Raw genomic sequence first — 12,408 nt, forward strand, 5'->3', positions numbered from 1 at the left:
CGCCAAGAAGTAGGCTTGGGTCAGGCCCTGATGATTCCCTTTTGACCCTGTCTTGGGTGACATGTTCTGATTCTAGGCCACCATATTTGGTCACCGATGCTTTCCGTTCTTGGGCCACAGTCTCTCAATAACGACTTTGCCAGTCACCCTAGGGAAACACAAAAGGGGAGATACAGGGCTGAAAGATCTTTCCATCAGAAACACCATGACCCCAGCTGCCCGCTGTCTCTGAGCAGCCCCTGCAGGCTTGGTGCATGCTGCCCACCCCCAACCCTTTCCCCCTTCTCCTGGAATCCCACCTCCTCCCTGTATACTCCCCACCAGTACAACCATCTTGCTGGGGCCCAGCTAGACTTGGAGGTGAGCTAATCACACAGACGTGTTGAAGATTATCTAGAACTGGATAGGTCACCTTTCGTAGGATTCTTGCTTTTAAAAATTAACTTGGTAGAAGCAACGACTCACCTACAGTGGGCCAGCCCGGGGGAGCCTTATCTCTGGTGCCCTTGTGTTGCCTCCCGACCCTCCAACCCCTGCTTGGTGAACCTCAGACCAACCCCCCCTGCCCCAGACCCTGCATGGAGTGGAGAGGGTGTGGATTTTTTTTTAAGGGTGAGAGATGAGTTGCAGAGAGATCCGTGAGTTCAGACACACATATTGAAGACCTGTTGTGGGCCAGACAGTGGATGTCCATGGGGGCCAGATTCAGCCAGGGGCCAAGAAAGGCAGGATCCCAGGCAAGCTTGCGTGCTTTAGCTCTAGTGACCTGGAGGAGAACGGCTTCCAGGGAGGGTGAAGGTGGAGGGTAAGGATGGGGAACAAGAAGATGAAGTTCAGAAAGTGGCTCTCTGGGTATGTAAGAATCACAAAGGATGTTTTTAATAACACCGATTCCCATCCCAACTTGATGGCTATAAAAAAACTACATCTTTAAGTCCACCCTGGGTGGGGCTCCAAACCATGGTCTGGAAAATGGGGCTACTAAAGTGTCTGCCTTGGCTCGGCCTAGAAAAGGCTTCAGAGCAGCAGAAGTTTCTTTGCCTGTGGAGTTCATTCAGCCCCTTCTAGGCCCCACAAGGCAGCCAGGCAGAAGAGACCCCCTGTGCCCTGCTCTCCTAGCAATCATGCCAGCCTCTGAGAGCTCAGCTGGCTCTGCCAGGACCGCCTGCCACTCTGCAATCGAAGGGGAGTGCCTGGGGTTCAGGCCCCACGGGGGTCCCCAGCACCACCTCCTGCTGTCCTCAAGAATGGGCAGCAGATTTGGACACAGCTAATGAAGAGAAAGGAAATTTTTGGGCGACACGCACCCAGGGAGGCCTGTTTCAGATGGGTGGGGCCAGAAGGCTAGAAAAATAATAAACAAAAACAAAAGTGAAGAGAAGCAAAGCTCTTGGGTGCCAGAAAGGGGCTGGCCAAGGCTGTGGCTGCCTGAGTAATGGGTTCCACATTTGCCTGGCTCTCAGCAACCAGGATCCAGAATGCACAGTGGGCCCTGCAGGGGCCAGAGGGGACAGCCCAGCTGTGGCCAGACCTAGGCCTAGACATATCCTTTGTGAAGGCCTCTTCCCTGGTTGGCCACAGAGAGCGGAGCCATTGCTCTGAGCTCACACTCCAGCACCCCAGCCTCTCCCCGCCCCCGCCCGCAGCTCCTGGGTCCCTGCCGGCCTGCACAGATTGTTCGCGTTATTAATGCCGTTTTCCCAGAGATTCCATCTGGCTTTTTAATTGCTCTGGGATGGGGCTAGGATGCTTTGATAGTGAATTTGTATCTTTCCTATGTCTCTGCTTGCGTCAAATCCTCCATCCACAGAAAGGCATTTGGGGGAGGGTGAGGGGCAGGGGGTGTCCTGAGAAGGGAGACAGCGAGAGACTTGCAGAGAAACAAGAAAGACCTTTCGAAGGCGAGGCACCGGTGGTTTACTTCATTTGAAGAAGAGTAAAGCCCTGCCCTTCCTGCCATCGTAGGAAGGAACAGAAGGAATACTGCCTTGGCCCCGGCACGGACGCGGCCCTGCGTCGGTGGAAGGTCTGTGGGTGCTTGGAAGTTGAGCTTCGTGGCTGAGCAATGCCAGGGTTTCTGCTCACCCTTGACCTGCTCCATGAGTGGCCTCCTGCTTCCTCCCCACTCCCCATTTTCTCCCAGGAAATCGACAGCTCTCTGAGAGGAGACTGGCAGGTTCCTGCCTGGGAAGGTGGGGGCGGGAGACCTGGGAGTGGCAGACGCTCCTCAGCAGTCCCAGTGGCTCATCACAGGTGTCAGGGCCAAACCCCGTATTCACAGATTCCCAGGAGATCCAGGAGATAAGGGTGACATGGCGACACTGCTCAACCATCAGGAGGCATCTGGTGCCAAGGGGTACCTCCCATCTCCTTCTGCCCTTGCTCCTTCCCTGGAGGCTGGCTCCCCCGAACAGCGCTCTCAGGGGACCCTGGGCTCCAGTGACCTACTGTGGGGCTGAGGTCCCTGTCACCCCTCATAGGAGAGGCAGCCAGACATAGTGGACTTGGCCCATGGCCGGGTCTTGGTCAAAACTGCTGCCTCCAAGAAACCTTCCCTGGGGGCCTCTGCTCCACTTTGAACTTCCCCTTATTGCCCTGTCGCCCTTGAAGCGCATCTCGGGTCCACAGGACTGTTCGTGCCTCCCCAACCCCACCCCCCGGCATACAGTAGGCATCCAATAAATACGTGGGGTGTGTTCTCATGCCAGACTCTTGAAGTAAGTCTTCATGAAGGCTGCAGTCAGGAGGGGAACCATGAGGGCCCCTTCAGGAAGCAGTGGGTGGTAAGGACCAGCTCTCCGTGGGGGCCCCTCTGCCTTGGCACAGGGCACATGCCAGGCAGGTTCACCCCATGCTCCCCCCTCCCCCCAAGTGGGTTGCTCTGTCTACTGGGGACCCTACTGGGGGCCTCATGAGCCCCACCCCTTTCCTGGGGCTGTCTTGTTCCCAACAAAGCCTGCCCTGGACCTCAGGGTCTGCGACAGGAGGGGTGCCCTTTCTTGAGCAGAGAGCTTTGAAAGAGGAAACCCCTGGAGCTGGGACAGTGGAACCAGAGAGAGGTGTGAGGCAGGAGGGGCGCCCCTCCCCCATTTGTCTTGGGATCTGTTCTGGGGGCAAAGGGGGAAGCCGAGGCTTGGCCCCCTCAAACAAGAAAAACTGGAATTAGCACTGAACTCAGAGAGGGTTTGCTGGGGCCTAGCAAGCTGTGGCCTGCCCCAGGCCTCTAGGCAGGCGGTGGGGCTCTGCCTCCTTGGTTCCCAGGCGGCGGGGCAGGCTGCCGCCTCCTCACTGGGGCTCGCGGCCTTTCCTCCACCAAGGGCGGCCAAGGGTGAGGAGGAGGCAAGACAGGGACCGAGAGATAGGGCGGCGGAGGGGGTCGGGGAGTGGGGTGGGAGGCAGCTAAGTCACCCCGTTAACCACACGGGAGGTGAAGCGAAAATTTTCAGAATTTAAAAAGAATGTGTAATTTCTTGAAATGGTCACAGCCCACGTTGGCATACGGTGTCAGCTGCTCAAGTAAACAGTCTCGAGGTGAAAACAGAAGGCAAAGAGTTTTGCCTTTTACCCTCAGAGAGAGTCAACTCTTGAAAGCCCTGCTGGTCTCCTGGGTTACTTCCTCCTGGGCCCTCTTCTTGCGGACATGAGTGTGTGCCCTCCCTTGGTAGGCAGCACTGCTGCTGGGGGCGGGTGGGGGGGTCCTGAATACTTGTCCTCATGGTGCAGTTGTTGGAGTCAGGGACTTGGTTCAGGGTGGGTGCAGTGGGGAGGCGAATGCTGGGCCTGTTCCTTGCCTTTCCTGCAGTGTGTGGGGAAGGGCCAGACATCCAGTGCAGGCCTGCTGTGGGTCCCCCTTCCTGGGTAGGCTGGGGCAGGGCAGGTGAGGAGGGCCCGTGGAGGGCTCCTGTCAGGGCCCCCACTGGGAGAGGCAGCAGTCATGTGGGCCTGAGCAAGCGGGGAGGGGTGGAGGGTCCTTACCGCTTGTGGCCTCTCCCTGCCCGCCCACGGTCCCGCCGGAGGGCTGGGGCAAAGGCAGGTGTGAGCAAGGCTTCCAGAGCTGGGGCTGTGAGTGATCTGGAAGTCAGTGTGGTCAAAGGGCCTCTGGAGCCTGGAGCTCCTGGGCCAGGTCTGCCCGCGTTCCAGAGAGGCTGTGGCAACTTCAGGCAGAGGGCCCCCTCTCCAAGTCCCTCTTCTCCTGCCAGGGGCTGAGAGGCCACACCAAGGCCCCATGATACCTCGGCACACCCCTCTTCCCACCACATACCCGGAGCCTCTCCAGGCTTTGGCCTTCTCAGGTTCGAGCCTTGTCTACCTTCTGCCATTTATTTGCCTTGGTTGGGAGAAGTCACCCCCTTAATGTAAAGAGGGGCTCAGGATGGTTGGAGAGCTAATGAAAGTCAGGCTCTCAGCCAAAGAATATGCTGTGATTATTCACAAATGTGACCTGGCCCACAAAAAACCTTGGAAGTAGATTTTCTAGTTTTAAAAAGACACCAAAACGGACTTTGATATGTTTATATTATAGATATAATACATAAAACATCTAGCATGAAACTCTATGTCCTCCCCAAAGAAGAGAACCAAAGCCGCCCTCCCCGCTCCCAGGCCCAGCGATTGAATCGGTGAGTGAACGCTGGCTGAGGCCGCCTCCCTTCCAGACCCGGAGCCAGGGCCTCTGGGGGGACCAGGCTGCCCACAGCCAGGGCCGGCGGGGACTGAGGCCCACAGCCACCCCCAGGGAGAGCTGAGGGGAAAGGGGAAGCCCACCTCGCCTCTTTGGTTCCCCTGGGAGCAAAAACAATCCCAAAACCAAAAGGAAAGACAGCCGCAGACCCTCCCTGCAGCTGCTGACGAAGAGCCTCATTCTGGCAAGTTTCTGAGCAAAACCAAAACAAAACAAAAACCAAATAAAATGGTGGTTTAGCATAGACGTGCACATTCACATTGCACAAGGCACCGCAGGGACACAGAGAGGCCAGATACAAGTGTTGATGTCGGCTGATAAAGCAAAATATTTGGAAAGCTTCTCATAACTTCGGTCCCTCTGGGATGGACTGATTGTGCTTCATGTGTATATGGCAATGCTGGCGACATACAGTACAGACAAGGCTGATGGTCCCAGTGTCCCTTCACCACCCCCTACTGACCCCCAGACCAGATCTCTAGGTTCCCCTCTTCCACCAGGCCATCAATCCCATGAACATATGTCCTCCTAGCTAACCCTCGACCTAGCTTTCTGATCTGACTAGGGGTCGCAGGCTCCCACTGGTCACCTGGTGACATCCATCTCAGTGAGTTCTGCCCGGGAGAGCCCAGCCTTTTGCAGGCTGGGAGTTCAGAGGCAAGGAACTAGGGACCCTCCACCTTCACGCAGAACAAGGGGAACAACCTTAGGTTCAAAGCCCCAAGTCCCTGTGTTTCCTCCCCTCCAAGGACAGGCGCTCAGGAGCCGCCGCCAGTGCTGGCTTTATCGGGATCTCAGCTCCCTGAACCTTCCTCCTGCCGGGGGCCTGCACCCCTCCTCTCGTGGGGGCAAGAACCCTCCAAATAAATTGACAAGGCACATATTTGCTCCCCCTACTCGGTAGGAATCGGAGCGGTGAGTTTGCGTTTCCAAGGCACAGGGTTATTCCTTTAATACTAGAGTTGCCGGGCTCCCGGCTCAGCCCCATGGCGCTTCTCCTCTCTGCCTGACCCCTCATCTTAGACGCACCGTGTCCGGCGCAGAGGAAGGCAAGGGGCACGCGCAGCAGGCCAGGCTCTCAGGCAGCACCGGAATCTCCTGGTCCTGGCTTACGCGGTTCGGGCAGTCTTGAGATCCGGAGACCCGAAGCCACTCCCTGGGTCCCAGCCGGCGACCAGCCCAGGGCGGTCCCGCCGCCGCGCGCCTCACGCGCAGTTGCCCATGGCCTTGACCAGGGAGCTCTCGGGCAGCTGACGGAAGATGCCCCGCAGCGTGTCCAGTTCGCGGCTCAGTTGTTCCACCCGCTTGCGCAGGCGGTCATTGTCACTGGTCAGCTCCAGCACCTTCTGCTGCGTCTCCACGTTGCGCTGCTTGGCCTTGTCCCGGCTCTTGCGCACCGCGATGTTGTTGCGCTCGCGCCGCACCCGGTACTCGTTGCTGTTCTTGTCCACGGACTTCTTGGCTTTGCCGCCGCCGCCGCCGCCCGCACGGAGGTCGGGGTGCGTGGCGGCCAGCCCCTTGAGCGCGCCGCCGGGGCCTGGCAGGCCAGCGGCGCCGAGCGCGGGCGCTGGGTGCGGGCTGGGCACGGGCGTGGGCGGCGGCGTGGGGTGGCCGGGCTGCAGGTGCATGGTGGTCTGGCCGCAGTGTGCGATCTGGAACTGCAGGTGCGGGGCGGCCAGGTGAGCGGGCGGCGGGTGCGAGTGCGGCGGCGGCGGCGGCGGCGGCGGCTGGTAGGGAAAGAGGCCGGCCAGCGCCAGCTGCTTCGCTTCGTCCTCCTCGCGCGGCTCCTGCTTGATCACCAGCGGCCGCAGCGCCGGCGCCCCGACCCGCTCGTACAGAGGCTCCAGCCTGCTGTCCAGGTAGCCGGCTGCCGCGCAGCCGTAGCCAGGAGGGGGACCGTGCGTCCCCCCGGGCATGACGGCGCCGCCGGGGCCCACGGGGGCGCCCGGGTAGTCAAAGTCGTTGCCGCCTCCTGCGGGGGCCGCGGCCGCCTTGGCCTTCTCCTGCTGCCGGCTGTGTTGGAACAGGTCGGCCAGGAACTCGTCGTTGAAGGCGGCCGGGTCGATGTAGGCGCTGATGTCGATGGACGTCTCGTGTTCGCAGATGCCGCCCAGAGGCTCCGGGGCGGCAGGTGGGGCGGGGGGCTGCGAGGGGCCCGCGCCCCGGGGAAAGCCGAAAGCGGCGCTGCTGGGCGCGTGTGGGGGGCTCTGGAGGTGGCTGCTCATCGGGGGCCGCGGCTCCGCCTCGTAGAAGTCGGCCGACTCCATGGGGGAGCTAAAGTCCTCCCGGCATGGCGAGCCTCGGCGGCCTCCAGCCTGCGCGGGGCGCCGCTGCTGCCACCGCCCACCCAGAGCCCCTACTCGCTCGCGCCCGCTCAGCTCCCGGTCGCGAATGGCCAGGCCCGCGCGGGCCCAGCATTTATACCGGTTTGTCGCCCTCTAGTGTGCAAACGGTGACAACGGAGCAGCGCCTCCTGGGTCTTAGCGCCTGCGGGCTGCAGAGGGCGGCGAGTGGGGCTGGAGCTCAGCGCTGGCTGGGAGGGGCCGCGGGGCAACGCCTACTACCTCCTGCGTCGCCCGCCGAACCGAGACCCGCGCGCGGTGCCCCACCCAGGGTAGAGTTGTCGCCCCCGCGCAGCAGTGGTCGACGGCAGGGCCCCCTCCTGTAGCCTCTCCAGGGGACCCACCTCCAGCCAAAGATCGGGGAGCCCGGGAACACCCGACGCCACACAGGGAGTTAGGGTTGGTTGGGGTGGGCGGAGAGGCAGGTCTTGGTCTCTGAGCTTCCCTGGCGCGGACTCACTTTAAAAGCTGGAACCGGTTCCGTCCGGGTCCGCGTACTCTGCAAGAAGGTTGCGTAAAGAAGGGGTCAGGGGTGGGGGGCAGGGAACAGTTTCGGACGTGCGGCCCAGTGCACGCTGCCGCTTGGAGATGCCAAGGAGAACCGGGATTTTGCGTCTCTGATACCCAGGCACCCGCACAGATTCCGCGCAAAAGTACCTCTCCGCTCCTCTCCACCCACCCCCCTCCCCACACGCGCAAGTACTCCAGGGTCACACGGGCCCGCAGTGCCGGGCGCTAGGACCCCGCGGGGAGCAGAGGAAAGGGGAGGCGGCCACAGTCCGGGAGTCTAGAGGACTCGGCTCGTCCACCCGCCCGGGCTGGGAAACTTTCTTGTTAATTATTTCTCCTTGCCGGAGCTCTAGGTGTTGCTAGGTGCACGGAATTGGCGCTGCTACCCGGCGCGGGGCCGCGTTTTTTCCCCAGAGGGACGGGCCCAGCTGGATTCCGGGGCTGGGGTACCCGGGCGAGGGGAGACGCATAGGGGGAGGAGGAGAATTTGACTCCGAGACGGGGATCCCGAAGCGGGGCCGGCGATCAACGGCGCTGGAACCCACAACCTTCTCCCCTACTCCCCATTCAGGTGCTCTCCAAGGCGCGAGCGGGGCTGTGGAGAGAGCCGGGGTCTCCGAATCTCTGCGGCTCTGGGTCCAAGCACCTAATGAGAGAGCCTTGCAGGCTGGTTCGCAGGGCGCTGGGTCCCTGGAATCCTGAGGAAGAAGGTGGCCGGGCCCCTGTGACCCCTGGGCGCCGCGCCGCCTCCGCCCTGGCTGCTGCAGGGGGAAGGGGTTTAAGGCAGCGCGTTTCCCCAGCCACGTGGCGCCTCGCGCGTTCTGCTTAGGGATCGCGGAGACAGCCTACTCCCTTGGGGCTTCGAGAGCCCGCAAGTTGCTCCCGCTTCTAGTCCCCATTGCCCTTATCGACTAAGTGCCCCGAAGACCAACGCCGTCTGGGCTCTATCTGGAAGTTTGCCTGCTTGAGAATCCCTGGGGCTGAGCCGGTGACGACCCCTCGCGGACAGCGGGCTTCCAAAGGCTGGCGAGACGCCACCACTCGTCCAGGAGCCCTCAAGGAGGCGCAGCGTGAAAGCGAGGCCGGGGGAGGCTAAACTCCACTGTGGTCACAGCAAAGAAGCAGCTTCGTCTGGGGAACGCAGACTGTGCTTTAATCAAGTTCCTATTCAACATATTACCCATGATTAATGACCCAACTGCTTCATGTTTTGGTCCAGAGCTCATACATAAGATATATTCAGCTTGATACTTTTGGCCTGGGAGTAAAAGTGGATGTATTCAATAAATGCCTATATGAGGAGCTGCTCTCTGCCCCAGGGTGCAGGACCATTTATACACCGTGTACCTCTGGAGACCTGGAGGGAAAACATGGAATGGGATTTTCATTTTCGCTGCGATGCTAAAAATAAGTCTGCCCCGGTGCAGGAACAAAGAGAGGGCTACTAACAATGACCTGTTCTAGCTTGTACATCTGCTGCCCTGTGCACACAGCAGGCAAGTCTCCTCTTAGGATCCAAGAAAATTGCAGAGGCTCCTGGGCTGGGGGAGCATTGGAATAAGACCTTGTTAGTAAGACCTCAGAGAAGGCAATGGCAACCCACTCCAGTACTCTTGCCTGGAAAATCCCATGGACGGAGGAGCCTGGTAGGCTGCAGTCCATGGGGTCGCTAGGAGTCGGACACGACTGAGGGACTTCACTTTCACTTTTCACTTGCATACATTGGAGAAAGAAATGGCAACCCACTCCAGTGCTCTTGCCTGGAGAATCCCAGGGATGGGGGTGGGGGGGCCTGGTGGGCTGCCGTCTATGGGGTCGCACAGAGACGGACACGACTGAAGCGACTTAGCAGCAGCAGCAGCAGCAGCAGTAAGACCTCACTGTGGGAGTGAGAGATACCAGGCAGGGATCAGAGCCAGGGCTGTAGGTCTTCCCATAGCAGAAGCAGAAAGCTCCCCACCAGGCCAGCTCTGTGCAAGGTGTTTAGTGCCCAGAGGTGAGGGAGAAGCAGCTCCTGCCCTCTCAGAGCTCTGGTCACAGCTGGGCAGACAGACACGTTGTCATCCAAAGTCTGCTAAAAGACAGGGGCCTCCTCACAGAGGAGGCAGTGCTGCAGGAGCAGGAAGTGGGACTGGGTAGAGGCAACAAATCCATGACTTTGTCAGATGTATGTTGGGAGACATGGATTCAGAGGAAGGGTGAGTGTGTTGTGGTAAAGGAACATCCTGCCCTGGCAGATATGGCTTTGAAGGAGGGTGCAACCAACTGAGGACGTGCTAGGAGTGTTAGTCATTCAGTCGTGTCCAACTCTTTGCAACCCCTGGGACATAGCCCACCAGGCTCCTCTGTCCATGAAATTCTCCAGGCAAGAGTACTGGAGTGGGTTGCCATTGTATTTGCCTCAACTTCATATCCTGAAACCACAACCCCCAGTGTAATTATATTTGGAGATGGATTTTTCAGGAGGTAGATACAGTTCAATGAGGTCATAAATGTGGGGTCTTAGTCTGATAGGATTAGTGGCTTATTAAAAAAAAGGAAAAGAGGAAGCGTCTTCCTGCCACTCATCACCCCCATGTGAGGACCCAAGGAGAAGGTGGCATCAGTAAGCCAGAAGGAGAGCCCTCACCAGAGCCTGACCATGCTGGCACCCTGATCAAAGACTTCCAGTCTCCAGATCTGGGAGAAAACTCATTTCTGTGGTTTAAGTCCTCAGTCTGTGGTTTTTATTATGGCAGCTCAAGCTGACCTGGATAGGAGAAGGCTTCCTGTAGGAGTGGACCTTTGAGCTCCAACTTGAAGGATGAGCAGGAATTTGCTAGAAGAGAGGTGCAATTTGCAGGACGGCATGTTCAAAGGTGGAGCGGCTGCAAGTGCATGTCATGTTCTGGTGACAAAGGACAAGATGTTGGATGGACTGGAGTGCAGGTATTGCTGGGGAGGGGCCTAGATAAGGCTGGGTCCATGGCCAGGGAGACTGCGGGGAAGGAGAGAGCCTCTCTTACAGGCATTTTCTGTCCATTTTTTAGCAGCGGAGGGCTGTGATCCAATCTGATTTCCTGAAAAGCCACTCTACCAGGGGCTGGAGAAGGGATGGTGGACCAGATGAGAAGTAAAGGAGGCCTGAGGCCCCAGGAGGTGGGATAGAGGGCAGGGACTATCCTTTGATATGAATTAGATGAGATTTGAATGAGATGTCAGAACTTGGAGTCTGGGTGGGTCTGAATGGCTGGCTTCTGGCTGGGGTCACCATCCCCCAAGATATGTAATGGAAGGAAAATAGAAGGTCCCCCCCAAGCCCCGGGGATTGTGGGGTCTCACCACCCACAGGACAACCCCTGCCTGATTTGCCAGGCCATGACCCAGGAACAGCCGCCAAGATCCACCTCCATAGTCCAGTTTTTCCTTTGAGAGCCAAGAGAACACCTTGGGATGAAGAGGAAGGAGTTTAGAGGGCAGATGTGGCTTTGTGGGGGCTTCTCAGGTGGTGCTAGTGGTAAAGAACCTGCCTGCGAATGCAGAAGATGTAGGAGACCTGGGTTTGATCCCTGTGTTGGGAAGATCCCTTGGAGGAGGGCGTGGTCACTCACTCCAGTATTCATGCCTGTAGAATCTCCATGGACAGTGGAGCCTGGCGGGCTACAGTTCATAGGGTCACAAAGAGTCGGACACGACTGAAGCGACTGAGCGTGCACGCACACACAGTGGATTGTGGGTGGACAGCCCAGAGGTGAGGGGGAGTCGTGGGGCCGTCTAAGACATGAAACAAGAAGTGGCTGCAGTACCTGGGGGAGAGCCCAGGGTCACTGGAGCCTCTTTCTATGAGAGGCGCCCACAGATGGAAGAGGGCATGGCCCGATGGGACACGTGGGCAGCCAGTGCTTGGTTGGAGTCACTTGGGAGGGAGATCGTGCTGTGGCTAACACTCAGTTGAGACAGGGCCAGTAATAAGAGAGGCTCATAAATCTGACCATCTTTACAATCCTTCTGCTTCGTCTTAATTGATGGCACTTGGCCGTCCATGAGGAGGGAGTGGAGGGAGGGCTTTCCGATGAGCCTTGACTGCAGTGTGACTAGTGGGGGGACGTGGGGCAGGGACCCCGCGTCGAGGCCACCAGCTCCCGGGACCTGACTTCTGCCACCACAGGGGCCCTGGGAGAGAAGAAGCATGTGCTGGCTCTGGTTCTACTTTTTACAAAATAGCAATAGAAGTGAAAATGCCATTCATAGGTGTGAATTATGCTCCAGACAGCTCAGGGGAGGAGGCTGTTGAGCTGGGGGCAGGCAGGCTGGGTGGGGAGAGGGTAGGTGAGAGCCAAACCCTCCCTTGAATCGTGGTCCTGAGTTTTGAGTGCTCCGAGAGTTTCAGAGTCACTCATAACACTGATCATTTTGAAAAGACAGAGTGAGGAAGTTCTTACTTTACTTTGATTCAACCTTCCTAATGCAATGCCTACAAGAGAATTAGTACCTATGTTTGAAAATCAATCAAATTCTGAAGAACAAAGCCAGAATGAACCCTCTTGATTTAGTTTCTCACTTTGTGCTGTGCTGTGCTTAGGTGGTCAGCTGTGTCTGACTCTCGGCCACCCCATGGACTCTAGCCCACCAGGCTCCTCTGTCCATGGGGATTCTCCAGGCAAGAATACTGGAGTGGGTTGCTATGCCCTCCTCCAGGGGATCTTCCCAACTCAGGGATCGAACCCAGGTCTCCCTCACTGTGGGTGGATTCTTTACCATCTGAGCCACCAACTTCATCTACGGCTAAACAAATGTAGGATTGATCACTCCAAAGCAGTGCTGCTGCTGCTGCTGCTGCTGCTGAGTCGCTTCAGTCGTGGCCGACTCTGTGCGACCCCAGAGACGGCAGCCTAC

At 58.4% G+C, this 12,408-nt stretch overlaps 1 protein-coding gene across 1 annotated transcript; it reads right to left on the reverse strand.

Annotated features, from left to right (window-relative positions):
• Positions 1-5,885: 5,885 nt before the first annotated feature.
• CEBPA (CCAAT enhancer binding protein alpha) lies at positions 5,886-7,116 on the reverse strand. The gene is given in 1 exon segment (NM_176784.2): positions 5,886-7,116. A coding segment is annotated over 1 exon segment (1,062 nt). The 5' UTR covers positions 6,949-7,116; the 3' UTR covers position 5,886.
• Positions 7,117-12,408: the final 5,292 nt, after the last annotated feature.

Source organism: Bos taurus, chromosome 18 (assembly GCF_002263795.3).
Source record: "Bos taurus isolate L1 Dominette 01449 registration number 42190680 breed Hereford chromosome 18, ARS-UCD2.0, whole genome shotgun sequence".
Classification (NCBI taxonomy): domain Eukaryota; kingdom Metazoa; phylum Chordata; class Mammalia; order Artiodactyla; family Bovidae; genus Bos; species Bos taurus.